The sequence below is a fragment of the Apis dorsata genome, unplaced genomic scaffold (assembly GCF_000469605.1).
Source record: "Apis dorsata unplaced genomic scaffold, Apis dorsata 1.3 scaffold_734, whole genome shotgun sequence".
Lineage (NCBI taxonomy): Eukaryota > Metazoa > Arthropoda > Insecta > Hymenoptera > Apidae > Apis > Apis dorsata.
This window is the reverse complement of record NW_006263897.1, coordinates 122,264-137,148: the sequence shown is the minus strand read 5'-3', so window position 1 is coordinate 137,148 and position 14,885 is coordinate 122,264. Positions and strand designations below refer to the sequence as shown.

The 14,885-nt window shown below is 27.1% G+C and overlaps 4 protein-coding genes across 7 annotated transcripts in view; 2 read left to right on the top strand and 2 right to left on the bottom strand.

Moving 5' to 3' along the window:
• The window catches only part of LOC102675929 (mothers against decapentaplegic homolog 3), a 12,255-nt gene extending 9,468 nt beyond the window's left edge, over positions 1-2,787 (bottom strand). The window contains exons 1-2 of one of the 2 annotated variants that reach the window (XM_006622624.2): positions 2,359-2,781; positions 1,298-1,440 (exon numbers count right to left, since the gene is read on the bottom strand). In XM_006622624.2, the coding sequence (XP_006622687.1) occupies positions 1,298-1,341 (44 nt within the window). In that variant the 5' untranslated portion in view covers positions 1,342-1,440; positions 2,359-2,781. Of the gene's footprint in view, positions 1-1,297; positions 1,441-2,358 lie in introns of both variants that reach the window. The other variant, XM_006622623.2, reaches the window with a different exon arrangement.
• A 248-nt stretch (positions 2,788-3,035) lies between these two features.
• LOC102675480 (IWS1-like protein) lies at positions 3,036-6,925 on the top strand. 2 transcript variants are annotated; one of them, XM_006622619.2, is made up of 8 exons: positions 3,036-3,385; positions 3,571-3,679; positions 3,754-5,421; positions 5,504-5,518; positions 5,650-6,010; positions 6,096-6,385; positions 6,469-6,580; positions 6,661-6,925. In XM_006622619.2, exons 1-8 carry the CDS (start codon positions 3,373-3,375, stop codon positions 6,781-6,783), a joined length of 2,691 nt encoding a protein of 896 aa, XP_006622682.1. In that variant the 5' UTR covers positions 3,036-3,372; the 3' UTR covers positions 6,784-6,925. The 2 variants fall into 2 exon arrangements, with proteins under 2 accessions (XP_006622682.1, XP_006622683.1); XM_006622620.2 differs by lacking the exon at positions 5,504-5,518 and having other exon boundaries at positions 3,037-3,385.
• A 1,210-nt stretch (positions 6,926-8,135) lies between these two features.
• LOC102672818 (beta-1,4-N-acetylgalactosaminyltransferase bre-4-like) overlaps positions 8,136-14,885 on the top strand; it is a 7,414-nt gene continuing 664 nt past the window's right edge. The window contains exons 1-3 of one of the 2 annotated variants that reach the window (XR_004151464.1): positions 8,136-9,182; positions 9,258-9,457; positions 14,828-14,885. Coding sequence is in view for 1 of the 2 variants with exons in the window: in XM_006622600.2 (XP_006622663.1) it covers positions 8,388-9,182; positions 9,258-9,452 (990 nt within the window). In the remaining variant the exon portion in view is untranslated. Of the gene's footprint in view, positions 9,183-9,257; positions 9,458-13,951; positions 14,403-14,827 lie in introns of those variants that run through there. The other variant, XM_006622600.2, reaches the window with a different exon arrangement.
• The window catches only part of LOC102673125 (RNA-binding protein 5-like), a 7,227-nt gene continuing 3,113 nt past the window's right edge, over positions 10,772-14,885 (bottom strand). The window contains exons 5-8 of the mRNA XM_031513747.1: positions 13,917-14,030; positions 13,097-13,844; positions 12,855-13,018; positions 10,772-12,750 (exon numbers count right to left, since the gene is read on the bottom strand). Coding sequence (XP_031369607.1) covers positions 11,731-12,750; positions 12,855-13,018; positions 13,097-13,844; positions 13,917-14,030 — 2,046 coding nt within the window. The 3' untranslated portion in view covers positions 10,772-11,730. The remainder of the gene's footprint in view (positions 12,751-12,854; positions 13,019-13,096; positions 13,845-13,916; positions 14,031-14,885) is intronic.

Sequence of the window (14,885 nt, the reverse complement as noted above, 5' to 3'; positions counted from 1 at the left end):
TTTTTTTTTTTTCGTTTTTACATTTATAGTGAATGATTATTTAAAGATAAATAAATAACTCATATTAGAAATAACGCGAAAATTCGTATTCAGAGAAAAAAATAACATGGATGAAAAAATTTTATACTACAAATCTATTAATTAATCTATCAATTTATCTTTCATAAATATCTAGCTATTTTTACTGATAGAATAAAATTGGAAGAATAATTTCGTAGCATTACAACAACTCGGTCGATGTATATGCGTGACGAACAAGAATGTAATTTCCTCGAGTAGCAATCGTGAATTAGAAACGTATCCGCGTGTAAATCATAGCACGAAATCAAACATTAGTTAATGATCAAGTATTTTCCAGGTAGATGATTATTTAATCGAAAAACGACATCGTATAGAGTCAGATAACGGAATGAAATCGAATTTCCGGACGGTATCGCACGCGTACTATGCGATCTTGATCGATCGAAAAAACTGCAAGAGAGAGAGATTCCCTAACGCAACGTCGAGAAATGGAAAACGTAATGCAAAGTGAAACGAAACGAACCGCGAAGCAAACACATTTCGTTCAAGTTACAAAAGGATCTGCCTTTCTCGATGATAGACTTTCCCTCTCTTCCTCGAATATCCTTGAACGCGCGACAACATGGCTAGGATTACTATTAATAAAATCGTTACGAGCTGCGCGCCGAGCTACAATCGATTTCGATATGCGATTTATTCGCGCAGGCTGTTTCGAACGCGTATCCTGATTAGATTATCGATATTTATCCTATCATCGAGTATAATATAATAATAATAATATGAATTAATAAACAGTATATATAACTTATGCGAAAAAAAATTATTACATCACAAATATTATATTCTTATATTATCTCATATTATCAATTCTAATTATTATTAACACGTCATGTAATTATTCTTTAAATCCTACCGCGATATCATTTTTATCAACATTTCTTAAAACATGTAGAATTAATATCACGTATAATATATGTAAGTAATATATCCATTTGTGAAAAATACTATTGATGATAGGTCATGTAAGTAAATAAATATATAATGAGAATATACATGCTTCTAATACACTGATTATTACGATTAAACGAAAAATAAAATGATTATAGTCACAAAGAAAATACTCGTGTAAAAGGATAGATCCTATAGCAACGTGACTCACACGTGAGTTTCATTCACAGCACCCATTTCAATCGAAACAGATGTTGCATACGTTGATCATTGCTTATTTTAACCGGAAACGCAAAAAATAACAAAAAAAAAAAAATTTCGTTTGTACCATTTTGCATATCGAAGATTGTTACGCATCGTTTGTCTACTCATTTGTTTGCGATCACATCTTCGTTAAGATTATTACATAACTACTAAGATAACGATGTACAATCGGCACGTACAACTATCATATTGTCTATTGCATTATACCTACAAAAAATAAACAAATAAATAACCATATGTCATAACATAAATAAAATATTGGATTTATTTTAATGTATATTAATTATTACAAAATATTTCAGATAATGAATAGATCAATTATTTGAAGTCTAAAAGAAACTCAAAATTCTTAATTCAATTGAAAAATATTTTTAAACTATTATTTGAGACAAAAAAACAGTATTAATTCCCAAAAATATATGAAAATAGAATTATATACTAGCAGATAAGCATTTGGATGATTTTAGATCGAATAATGCTAATAATCTAATAAAAAAAAAAATCAAGCTTAGAAAAATGATACATATGAGAATTTCGGAAAGAAATATTATCAATTAATAATATAAGTCAAAATATAAAAATTTCTATATTATATTTACTTTGGAAAAATATATATTGAATTTATGCCGAATTATTTGAAATCGATTATAAAATCATCTATAAATTTCAAGAATTTTAAAGTTTACTTCTTTTCAAAACTACATTGATTAATAATCACTCATCTCTATCGATCACAATTAAAATTATAATACTACAAATAAAACTCTTGTTATAATATAATTATGAAAAAGTATATCATAATTAATAAAATAAGAAAATGAAAAATCAGTTTTCATTTACAGTTTTCAGCAATAAAAAGAACTGTCAATGAATATGAAATGTGACATTATACATACAAATTCATGATACGTATATATGAACTGCAAAGAACACGCGATTTGCTTTCTATTTCTTCAAATTTCAAATTACATGATATAAATTAATGTAATGTTCAAAATCTTTACATTGACATTGTATGTATTATGAAATATACATGAAAATAAATAAATAATAATACAAAAAATATAAATTCCATCAATTGTAATATTTATGTACACACAAAAGAAGCATGTAAAATAAGCGTACCTCGGTATAGTAATGCACTTAGTGTTGCAACTTTGCGTAGTAATAGCCTTCTCGAGCTCGTCGAGGCCGGTGGATTTTTTTAACTTCTTTACAAGACTTTTAACAGCTTTTTCACTCCATTTGTCTTCTCCTTCTGCTTTTTTCCAACCCAACAATCGCTTAACGATAGGCGGGTTAAAGCTGGACAGCATCGAAGTCATGATTTAAGCTACGAGAATTACGCGCGACCTGCATCGGGCTGTTTCGACGTGTTACGACACGAACGAATTTTCACTCGCGATGTTAACTATGTAATCTAAATAGGCTTATTACGCTTAGCGTTTATCGTGAACTTCAATCTTGAATGAATGCGAATTTCTCATACGGGCGGCGAAAACTTTGCCACAGCCGCCATATTGTTCTTTAAGTACATTCGTTGAAAATCGGAAACCTTCGGCCAATTTCGATGAAACCATTGAATATGTATACAATAGAATGCAACAACTTTAACTTAATTTTATCAAATTTTATATATTTATTTAAAGAAATTCATAAATTATTCTTATTTACAAATATTTTTTTATAATATGTAAATATTTAATGTAACTAAAAAAATTAGATTTAATAATTTAATAATTATAATAAAACTATAGAAATGTTCATAAAAACTATAATAATGTTCATAATATAGAAACCATTTTGTAATCATATTTGTATAATAAAAGTTGCATTCATTTTAAGACATATAGCAATTGGTTGTGCGTGTATATAATTTTATATACTTAACCTAACAAAATAAGTTCAAACTAAAGTAGCCAGTTATAATATATCACAAAAAGTTTTTTTATTTCTTAAGTTATTTTAACGTAAATGTATTTCTTGAATATGTTTATCAATTTTGATTTATTATTAAAAACAAGAAGATATTTTATAATTTAGCAGGACCTTGATGAAATTCGTGTATTATTATTTTAGTAAAAGAAGTATCTAGTAATTATTTTTAACAAATACAATTGTATTTTATAAATAAGTGCAATGAATCGTGAAGGTAAGTTATATTGTTTAAATTTTTTCAAATTCATTTAAAAAGTGATTATTAAAAAATATAAAAAAACAAATATAAATTTAATTAAATAATAAAATTAAATTTTTTTTTAATGTACATAAGAAGAAATATATTTTATGTATTTTTAAAATCTTAATAAAATATAATGATCATTTTTTTTATTAAAGAGAGAAGTGAATCAGAAGAAGAACATGAGAAATCTAGAAGCTCATCAGTGGATTCTCAAAGATCTATTAAAAGTAGATCAAAGTCAAATTCTATCAGTCCTTCTCCAAGGTTTAAATAATTATATTTTTTTTAAATAATTATAAAATTCTATTTTTAATACATAATTAAAAATTTTCTTTCAGATCTAATCATTCATCACCTGTACAAGCAAGGTCACCAGCTTCTGTGCTATCTAATGCCAATTCTCGAAAATCATATTCTAGATCACCTTCCCGTTCACCTTCAAGAAATCGATCAATATCACCTTCTTCTATCAAAAATCAAAGATCATCAAGATCTAGTTCAAAATCTGATGGTAGGAAAAGTAGTTCAAGATCACCTTCTAGATCTCCATCACCAGAAATAGATAGAAAAATTATTCAAAATGAATCACAATCACCTGGTGGTTCACCATGTTCAAGAAGATCACGATCAAGAAGTTCTTCAGAATCTAGAAAAAGTTTTAATTTAGCATCTCGAGAAAATTCACGATCTAGATCCAGATCTACTTCAACTAAACGAAGTAATCCTCCATCTAAATGTTCTTCCCCAAAAATGAATTCTCGTTCCTGTTCTAGATCTCCTTCATCATTTAAACCACACTCCCGATCAAATTCTCACTCTCCTTCTGTATCACCTAAAATAACTGTTAGGTCTCGTTCGCGATCAAAATCTCCAGAAATTCTATCTCGATCGCCATCGAATAGTCCAAGTCGAAAATCACATAGTAGGTCCAGATCTCCTTTAGATGAAAAAAAAATATCATTTTCTTCATCATTGGAAGAAAAACATTCACCATCACCTATTAGAAATTCTCGATCGCATTCGAGATCAAAATCTCAATCAATAGATAGATCAAGAAGAAATTCTCCTAATTTAGATAATAATATACATTCGAAATCTCTTTCGAGATCTCCTGATGGCAAACATAAATCTCGATCTCGATCTCGTTCTCGATCTCGTTCTCGTTCTCGTTCTCGTTCTCGATCTCGATCTCGATCTCGATCTCGATCTCGTTCTCGATCAAAATCAATTTCTGGATCAAGAAAACAATCACCTAATATATCCCAAAAAGGATCCTTATCTAGGTCACCTTCAGCGGAGCATAAAATAATACATTTAAGCACACCATCAAAATCGAGACATACATCAAAATCTAAATCACGTTCAAGATCTGGTTCAAGAAAATCAAGATCTGGTTCAAGAAAATCAAGATCTGTATCTGGATCACGTAAAGGATCACACTCTCCTAATTCCAGGAAAAGTTCTCGTTCGCGATCAAGATCTAGTTCTAGATCATCTAAATCCCGATCTCAATCTCGTTCCAGTTCAAAAATATCTCGCTCTAGATCACGTTCCGGATCGCGATCAAAATCAAGATCGCTTTCAGGTTCGCCATCTAGATCACATTCAAGGTCACGTTCACCTTCGCGTTCACGATCAAGATCAATTTCAGTTGCTGGATCTAGACGTTCATCACGATCCAAGTCAAGATCGAGATCTCGTTCAGCATCAAAATCCAAAAGATCAAGAAGTCGTAGTGAAGATTCTGAAGATGCTATTAGAAAAAGAAAAAGAGTCTTATCTGATTCTGAAGAAGAAGATGGCGTTAAAGCAACAAAAAAAACAAAACATGAAATAACAGATTCAGAAAATGAAGTAGATGATGATGCAACAAAAGTGAAAAAAGTTGAAGATGAACAAGAGGAAGAAGGTGAAGAAACAGAAAACAAACAATTTCAAGATGTTATAGCTAATGAACAACAAGAAAATGAAGATTCCGATGATGGAGTAATGGTAGATGGTGGAATGTAAGTAATTCAGCATAAAATATAATATATTTGAATTATACATACAATTTAATACATGTAATATTTAATATATGCTTATCAGGAGTAGCAGATATTTGTGAGTAACATATAATAATAGATTAAAAATTATAATAAAATATTATTAATGTTAATTTAAAAAAAATATTTAAATTAAAAAATTTTATAAGATATAATTAAACTAACAATAAATGTATTGATTTTTTTTAGAGATGATTCATTATCAGATTTTGATCGCATGATGGCTCGTAAAAAAGAAGAACAATCACGACGTCGTAAAAGAAAAGATATTGATATAATTAATGATAATGATGACATCATAGCTCAATTGTTATCTGATATGAAATCTGCATCAGAAGAAGATAGAAAATTAAACCAACAAAATAAACCAGCTACTAATAAAATAGCAATGTTACCAAAAGTATTATCACAACTTAAAAAACATGATCTTCAATTGGCTTTTTTGGAACACAATGTCTTATCAGTTTTAACTGATTGGTTGGCACCTATGCCTGATCGTTCTTTACCATCTTTGAAAATTCGAGATAGTCTCTTGAAACTTTTATGGGAAGTAAGTGTATTTTTTTATATTATATAGAAATATAAAATTATATAATATTTACATATAAAATGTAAATGTGTTTAATATATTTCAGTTTCCACGAATTGATCAAGCTTCTTTAAAACAATCTGGTATTGGTAAAGCTGTAATGTATCTTTATAAGCATCCTAAAGAAACTAAAGAAAATAAAGAACGTGCAGGAAAATTAATTAATGAATGGGCACGTCCAATATTTAATTTATCTGCAGACTTTAAAGCCTTATCAAAAGAAGAAAGAATGCAAAGAGATTTAGAACAAACACCTCAGAAACGAAGGAAAACTGATGATGGTAGTTCTTCTCAAAAATCACAAGATATTAATAAAGCTTTGAAAGGAGATGCTAAGTATGAATTCTTTATACTTCTAATGTTAAAAATTTCATTTGAATAATTCAATCAAATAATCAATTAATCTTTTGATTATTTAGACCATTGAGACCTGGAGATCCTGGTTGGGTTGGAAGAGCTAGAGTTCCTAGACCTTCTAATAAAGATTATGTTATAAGACCAGATTGGAAATCTGATGTTGATATTAGTAGGGTAATTATACATATTTTATTTTATATATTTCATTATTACTAATATAATTTAATATTTTTAACATTGATATAATATTACAGAGTACTAAAAAACAAATGAATAGATTTGAGAGACACATGAAAAATTATATAGATAGTAAACGAATAAAAGCAACTAGAAGAGCTGTGGATATATCTATTGAAGGCCGTAAAATGTCATTATGACTTAAAAATCTTTTAATTATTATAAGAAAGGTGATATATCCTGTGCAATTATGCACAGATATCAATAATTCTAATAAATTGTAATTTAAGATTATAATCACATAAACAATTGTGCTTAATAAAAATGTTCGATACATGTTCACTTTATTTTTATTAAACACAACTTAAATATTAGCGCAATTTGTAATCTAAATTATTATATTAATATTTGAGTATTTAAAACTTAGATTATAAAGAATAATTTATAATATATTTTATCTAAATGTTAATTACTTACAAGTTAAGTAATATATATTTATAATTCAAAATTTATTACAAATATTATTCAAAAATGATGAAAATAGAAAACTAATAAAAAAAATTTAAAAATCTAAATTTTAGAATCCAAAATTTACTTAAGATTTTTTAAATTAATTTAAGAAATAATATGAGTCTAATATAATTTTAAAAAATTTTAATAAAATTAATAATAAAACAAATTTTATTTTTTGTAGATAAAATTGATGATTCACTGAATCTTATTTTATTGCATCGCATATTGATGGAAAATCTGCGCAATATCAAGTTGATTCTAAAATCTACAGAAGTTGCATTTCATATTTTGCTAAGAATAATCTTGTTAATATATTCCAGATAGTTGTTTTTTTATCAAAGTTATACTTACGATGTATAATAATTGAATCAAATAAAGTCTATTAAAATTTTTAATAATAGTTTATATTGGGAAAACAACAAAAATCAATGATATCTCGAGCGCATAAATTATACAGAGTAAATAGAAGTGGAAAAAAAAGGGATATAAAAATGTTGAAATCGCCGCCATTTTCAAAATGTTATAAATTATAAATATATAGAGAAAGAATAATAAAGAATAGAAAAAGGATAGAAATAAAATAAGAATAGATCATCTGCACCATTTTTTGAGTGCTAAAGACATGGTTTTTAGAAAGATGTTATTAATATTCAAGAGATGGCACCAATTCTCAATTTTTATTTTATCTTGCTTTTAAAGAAATGTCTATTTTTTTTTTCGTTTTTTATCTTGTTTATATATATCTTTGTTCATATTTTATTATTTATTTATTTACAATATTCTAAAAATGGCATTAATTTTACAATTTTTATTTTATTTCTCTCTTTCTTTTATCATCTACTACTTTTTTGTCTGACATTATGAAAAATTTTTTTCAGGATCGGTTCAAAACATGGGATATAAAATTCTATAAAATGTCATGTCTATTCTTGTCTGATTATAATTTTATTTTATATTGAATCGATAACATTATACATGACATGAAAATGATAAGGCCATATGATCCTCGAATTCTCGAGAAAAACATTGTATGAGTAATCTATTTCATATTTTATCTATGGTATAATATCATTCCGGTGTCGATGTCAAAATTGAGTTCCTACATTTATATATTCGAAAGTATTTTTATAAATATTTTTATTTCAATTCAAGTTCTATATTTATGTTAAAAAAAAATAATATTTTAAATTATGTTGATTTTTAGTAACGAAATTTAGTAATCAAAAAAGGCAATCTTAAGAAATATAATGTAATGGTTTGAATAAAATAGCTAAGTGAAACGAAGGTTAGAATGAGAAGTATTGTTAACATTTTGAAAATCTTTGTCGCTTTTTTTTATGATTATGCACGAGGATTATCATACACTATTATTACGATTTTGGTTTTGGGTTATTGTTTACACCCGGCTCGATTTGCTTCACATTATACTTTCATAAAAACAGAAGATATTTACGATGAAATGGAAAAATCTTATCCAGCAAGGGATAATTCATGCACAATCACGATCAATCATCAAAAATCTCAACTGCTTTATCCCGAAGAACATCCTCGAGAAGATCCTATAGCAATGGCGCGACGATTAGGTATATTACCTGGAGGACAATGGAAACCATTAAATTGTCATCCTCTTTTCAATGTGGCTATTATTTTACCATATAGAAATCGTCAAACACAACTTACTATTTTTATGAATTATATTCATCCTTTTCTACAAGCCCAAAATCTTGATTATAGAATATTTGTGATAGAACAAAGTCCAATGCGTGAATTTAATCGTGCTAAACTTTTCAATGTTGGATATGCAGAAGCAACTAAAGTAAATGACTTTCACTGTTTCATCTTTCAAGATGTAGATCTCATACCTCAGAATCCTGACAACATTTATGCTTGCACTAAGATGCCCAGACATATGAGTTCAAGTGTAAATACATTTCGTTACAATTTACCATATAGTGGTTTATTTGGAGGTGCAATAGCATTAACTCGAAAACAATTTGAAAGAGTTAATGGATTTTCAAATGTTTTCTATGGATGGGGTGGAGAAGATGATGATTTTTATAGCCGCTTACAATCAAAAGGTTTTCAAGTACGTTAATAATCAATATCATTAATCATAATATCATAAAAGTATTAAATTGTTTCTATTTAAATTAAATTTTAGGTTACACGTTTTGGACCTGATATTGCTCAGTATTATATGTTAGTACACAAGAAAGAATCTCCAAGTAGTGCTAGGTTTGAAAATCTTGAAAATAGTGCTAAAAGATATGATACTGATGGAATTAGTAATTTAGAATACAGAGTTCTGAATCATCAACTAAGGCCATTGTATTCTTGGATTTTAGCAGATGTTTAGTTTTGGTTTGTATTTTCTTTTCTATTGTTACATCATTATTTTTTATTATTAGTAATAAAATAAATATAAAATTATATATTTATTTTATTAATTATATTTTTATTATTTTTATTTTATTAAAATAATGGAAATTATTTCCATGTTATTTAAAAAAAATTTTGTAATAATTTAGTTGACAATTTCAGATCATTATTTTAAAATCATTAATTTTTCTTGAAATAATATGATTTTTATGTTAATACATAATATTTTATTTATAACTTTGCAATTTAAAAAATTTAAAATATAAATTCTTCATATAAATATTTCATTGTAATATAAATCAACCAAAGATATTATAATAATATATTAAGAAATAAGTGCAAGTATATAATTAAGTAGACAAACTATTAATCAAGGTAATAGTTAATTAATCATTAATATTGTAATATGATATTAAAATTTAGATAGATTTAGATACAAAATTTTTATCATAATTTTCCAAATACTATATAATATATTCAAAGAATATATTATATAGATATGTAATATTTTATGAAAATAATTTTTTTGGAAGCAAATTTAGATTTAATAGTACGAAAATTCTATATAATTAAATTAAAATTTGTTCCTCTAATAATTTTAAAAAATCAAAGTAATAGTGATATAATAATAGTGATATTTCTAACATAGATTATATATTATTTCTAATATACTAATATTAACTTAAATTTTTAATACTCAATATTACTTTTTAGTATTATATTTATATCAATAGAAAAAAACTAGTATTATAATGCCATCAATGAATGAAAATTTAAGATACATTAAATTTTTAATTTGAATAAATTCATAATCATAAATATGAAATATAATAATAGATATATTTTAAGTAATTTTGGAGTTTATAAATATTATTTATTAAACTAATTTTTGAATAAATAATGTGATAAATTTATGTATGTATATATATATATATATATATGTAAAGAAGAATAAGATTTAGAACTTATGTCTAGTATGATTAAATTAAAAATTTTACAATGTTGAAAATATTTTATTTGTACAATTGCCTAATAGATATTAGAATATGTTTCAAAAAAGAAATGTAAAAATAAGGTTGTAACTTTTGTTTCGAAAATAATATATAATTTTTTTTCAAAGAATTTAAAGTTATATATTTGTTATATTTTAATGAATAATTTTTTGATTTCGAATAATATAATATAAGTATAATTAATTGAAAATTAAAAAATACGTTATTTTTTGTAAATTTAATATTTAAATTTTAATTATTAAAATAAAGTATTTTTGATTATTTAAAGATAAATAGGAGTATATTTTAAGCAATAACGCCTTATTTTTATTATCTTTCAATTTGTTATTTATTACATGGGTTTAGCATGTGTAATTTAAAAAAATAACGATAAAATGTATGACTGTAGAAATGTGTTTGTATAGTGAAGATTGTGATCTCCAAAAATACGGAATAAATCATAATAAAAAGAAATATGAAATATATATGTAAGAGTATAAATATAACTATCTTCTTATATATATATACATATATATGTAAGCATGTAAAATTGACATAATTACATCATAAATCATGAAATTTAATGTAAATCAGTATAATTAATAAATATACGATAGTGGTGATATTCACTAGTGGTGAATTTAATTGTACTGAATCATAAGTATGTGAATTAATTTTTATTTAATAAGCATTACGAAATTTAAATGGAATGATATAAATTAATTCTCGTTAAATATTTCATAATGCTTCAGTATAAAGTACGAAAAGTACTATATTGTGCACAAATAGTTGGACAAAAATCGCTGAGTGAGAGAATTATTATTTAGTTACTGGTACTTGTGATACATTCTTAGGTATATATTTTATAAGTATATATAATTTTTGTTAAATAAAGAAACATATATTATTACATATTATTATATCGTAAACTTCAAAAGTCATATGAATAAAGTGTCAAAACGTTGTATTTTTTCTGCCAGCTCATAAGATAACATATTAAGGTTCAATGCAAAAAATATATATAATAACATAATTATTCTCTGTTGTCTTCAAAAATCCTAAAATGATAAAATATAATACCAAATTGTAAAAGAAAAAAGCTAATAAAAAAATTCTATGTATTCCTAAGAATGGATTATCACGCTTTAATTACCAGATACAACCAGCATATTCGGATAATGCATATATATACCTATTTATCTATGAAAAATTGAGTACAAGTATTATTTATATATAAAATCTATTTTCAATGATCTCAAGATATTATGTATCAGATAGTTCTTGATAACGCGCATACATCATTTTCTTTACGCAATCTTTATATGTATCTCCCGGTAATGCACTATATGAAGATGATTTCGCTCCTAAACCAGCTGTAGGAACCCTTCTTTCCGCTTCGATAATACTTGTCCTACCTTGATTTGACTTGCCAAGTCCCATACCTTCACTCCATCCCATTTTTTGTAAAAGCTTATTACCAACATTATCTGAACCAATACCAGCTCTTGTTGGTTCTTCGTACGATACTGGTATTTCTTCAACTCTAGTTTTTAAATATTTTTCTTTAAGTTTATTTGGTTGCGGAGGTTCTGGTTCACCATACTTCGCTCTCCTTTCCTTAGCTCGATCGCGATATTTATTGTTTCTTTGCTGTGGATCGTTTGGATCCAAACCACGTACTTGATACCAATTCTCCAAATTTTGTTTGTGAAGATCAGATAGTTGTTGATGACGAAGCAATGCTTCTTTACTTGGAAATTGTCGTTTACATAATAAACATGCTAATTTACTCCAATCTGTATGTTGTCTTTCTTCTTGTTGCACATCTTCTATTTCCTCTTCTGTATCGCTACCGCCACCATAAGCAGCAACCAAACCATTATTTCCACTTTGATCTTCATCTTCATGATAAGAATTTGCAAGAGATTTTTTCTCTAATATCGCATATCCTGCATCCGCAGCTCCACTTCCAACACCTTGATTACCATCACCACCAGCAAATTCGGAATTCCAATTACTTTTTGCATTCTCTTTCTTTTGATTTAAAGTCTTTGCCCAACGTTCCATATCCTTTGCTATTTTCTTTGCCACTTTAACTTTATCCTGTTTGCTGTCTTTCTTTTTATTTTCATCTTCTTTTGAAATTTCTTGAGTCGCAGTAGTAACTGACGAAGTTGTTGCTTGATTCGTAATCGTGTTTGTTGAATCAGTATTACTAGCTGTCGCAGTTATTGTAGTTCCACTAGATGTAGTTCCTGTTGCTTGAGCTACAGTTGTAGCAGTCTGCATAATGCAAAACAACAAAAAAACAAAAAATAATTCAAGATTTAAAAACTTTAATAATAATTATATGTAATAATAAATATAGCTTTTAATTAATTAAATACCTTTGCTGGTTGATATGAAAATGATTCAGCATCCCAATATAAGAATTGTTGCGTATGACTATTATAATAATATTGTGAATTAGGATCATAATATAATCCTGTACTTGGATCGTAATAATAACCTGATGATTCATCATAATGATAAGTGCTAACATCTGGTACAGCTGTAAAAAATATGAATATTACAAAAATTCATATTATAATTAATTTATTTGAAATTGCTTCATTAAATCGAAACTAACAATATATTTTACCATCGCTACCATGTGCGGGTACTCTTCCAGTTGCTAAAGCAGTACTAGTAGGTGCTGTAGGTGTTGGTCTATTTTTCATTTCTTCAGAATCTCCTAATTTTCTGGAGGCTTGTAATTGTTGTATGGCAGATTGTGCTACAGCTGCAGCTGCATTCACTCGATCAGTCTGATTTAAAGATGGCAAAGTAATAGCAGATCCTTGCATTATTTGATTTTGATAATATTGTGTATAATACTGAAGATAGTGAGCTTTCTGTGCAGGTGTTTTAGCGTATAAATTAGCACTATATTCTGCTAATTGAGCAACATCGTCTAAAGTATATCTTTGTGGTTGATTATCATTTCCTTTCCATGTATTGGTATTATTTATTTGATGAAGTTTACAATAAGTAATTTCCACTTTTCTGCCATCTACTACCAATCCTTGTTTTGTAAGAGCTGTGTGTAAATACATAGCATCAACAACATTGCCCATTTCTAAATAACAAACACCTCTTGATGTATTTGTAAGTGAATCACGTCCAATACGGATGCTACGTATCGGCATTGATGAAAGATTTTTCATTGCCTGTAAGACTGAATCTTCGGTCGTCAATACATCCAATCCACGAAGAAGAACTGTATTCGTAGGATGAGGACTAATTTCATCACTACCCTCCCCACCTTCTTCACTCTCTGCTCGAGAGGCAGAACACTTGAAACATGTTTCACGCCTCTTGAAATTATGTGCACCACACTATAAAAAAAAAATAGCATTGCAAAATTTACTTTGTATTAGATAAGTAATGAATTATATAAATAAATTCACCTTAACACAATGCCAATCTTGTGTATTTTTTGCAGGTGGTTTATCTACATGGCAATCTTTTGGTATACTGTACTGCATCAAAGCACGATATTGGTCCTGCAGCATCAGTACTCCCTGAAACAGAGAATTTCAGTGTTATCCCGTCCAATATCCTCCCAAAGCAGTTGTTTATCCCGTAAACTTTCTTCTTGGTTGACGAAATTATAGTTTTTTTTTTTTTTTTTTTTTTTTTTTTCTACTTCATAGCTTTCCGTCTCGAATGAACAGTAAAGAAAATGTTTTGGTCTTAACGTGGGCCATTCCACACGACTTGCAAACCTATATATGCGAACTATATATGTATATATATATATAAATACGTACATATATACATATACATATATATATATATGTACATGCGCGAAAATTTTTTTTTCGATCAAAAAATCGAATTTATGAAAACAAGCAAACATACAATAATTTGTTTGCATATTAAATAGTGAACAAAAAAAAATCGTGCATCAAAATTTTCATTCTTTTAAAATGCTTAATCAATGAATAATTGCATTAAAAGAATAAAGTAAAATAGTAAAAGCAGATTTAAATATATTAAAAAAGAAGCATTTTATGTAATATTATGAACGTAGCAAAATATAATTTTTAAAATAAATCATGCCGAATAGAATATATACATTGTATATATAAGATAAGACGATTGGAATGACCCTCCTCCAATCTTCATTGTTAGTCCACAAACTTTTATGATAGATAGAGGATAGGTAAAAAGCTCGCGGCGCGGCCTTTCAATATAATGTAATTTTATAATCCAATAGACGGAATTGCGAGCGAGTTATAAGAAAAATCTGCAAAGTATATGGGGACTCCTAGATAAATAATTAGGTACGGTAGATTGAAGTAGCCTTTTTTGATAGGTGCACAGCCATGGCCATGGGGAAGGCCAAAGGGCTGCGTTACCGTGCCTTGCCGCCA

Coding starts and splice junctions, on each gene's coding strand:
- LOC102675480 (XM_006622619.2), top strand. Junction 3,680..3,753: donor TCTATCAGTCCTTCTCCAAG/GTTTAAATAATT, acceptor ATTTTCTTTCAG/ATCTAATCATTCATCACCTG. Junction 6,386..6,468: donor GCTTTGAAAGGAGATGCTAA/GTATGAATTCTT, acceptor TTGATTATTTAG/ACCATTGAGACCTGGAGATC.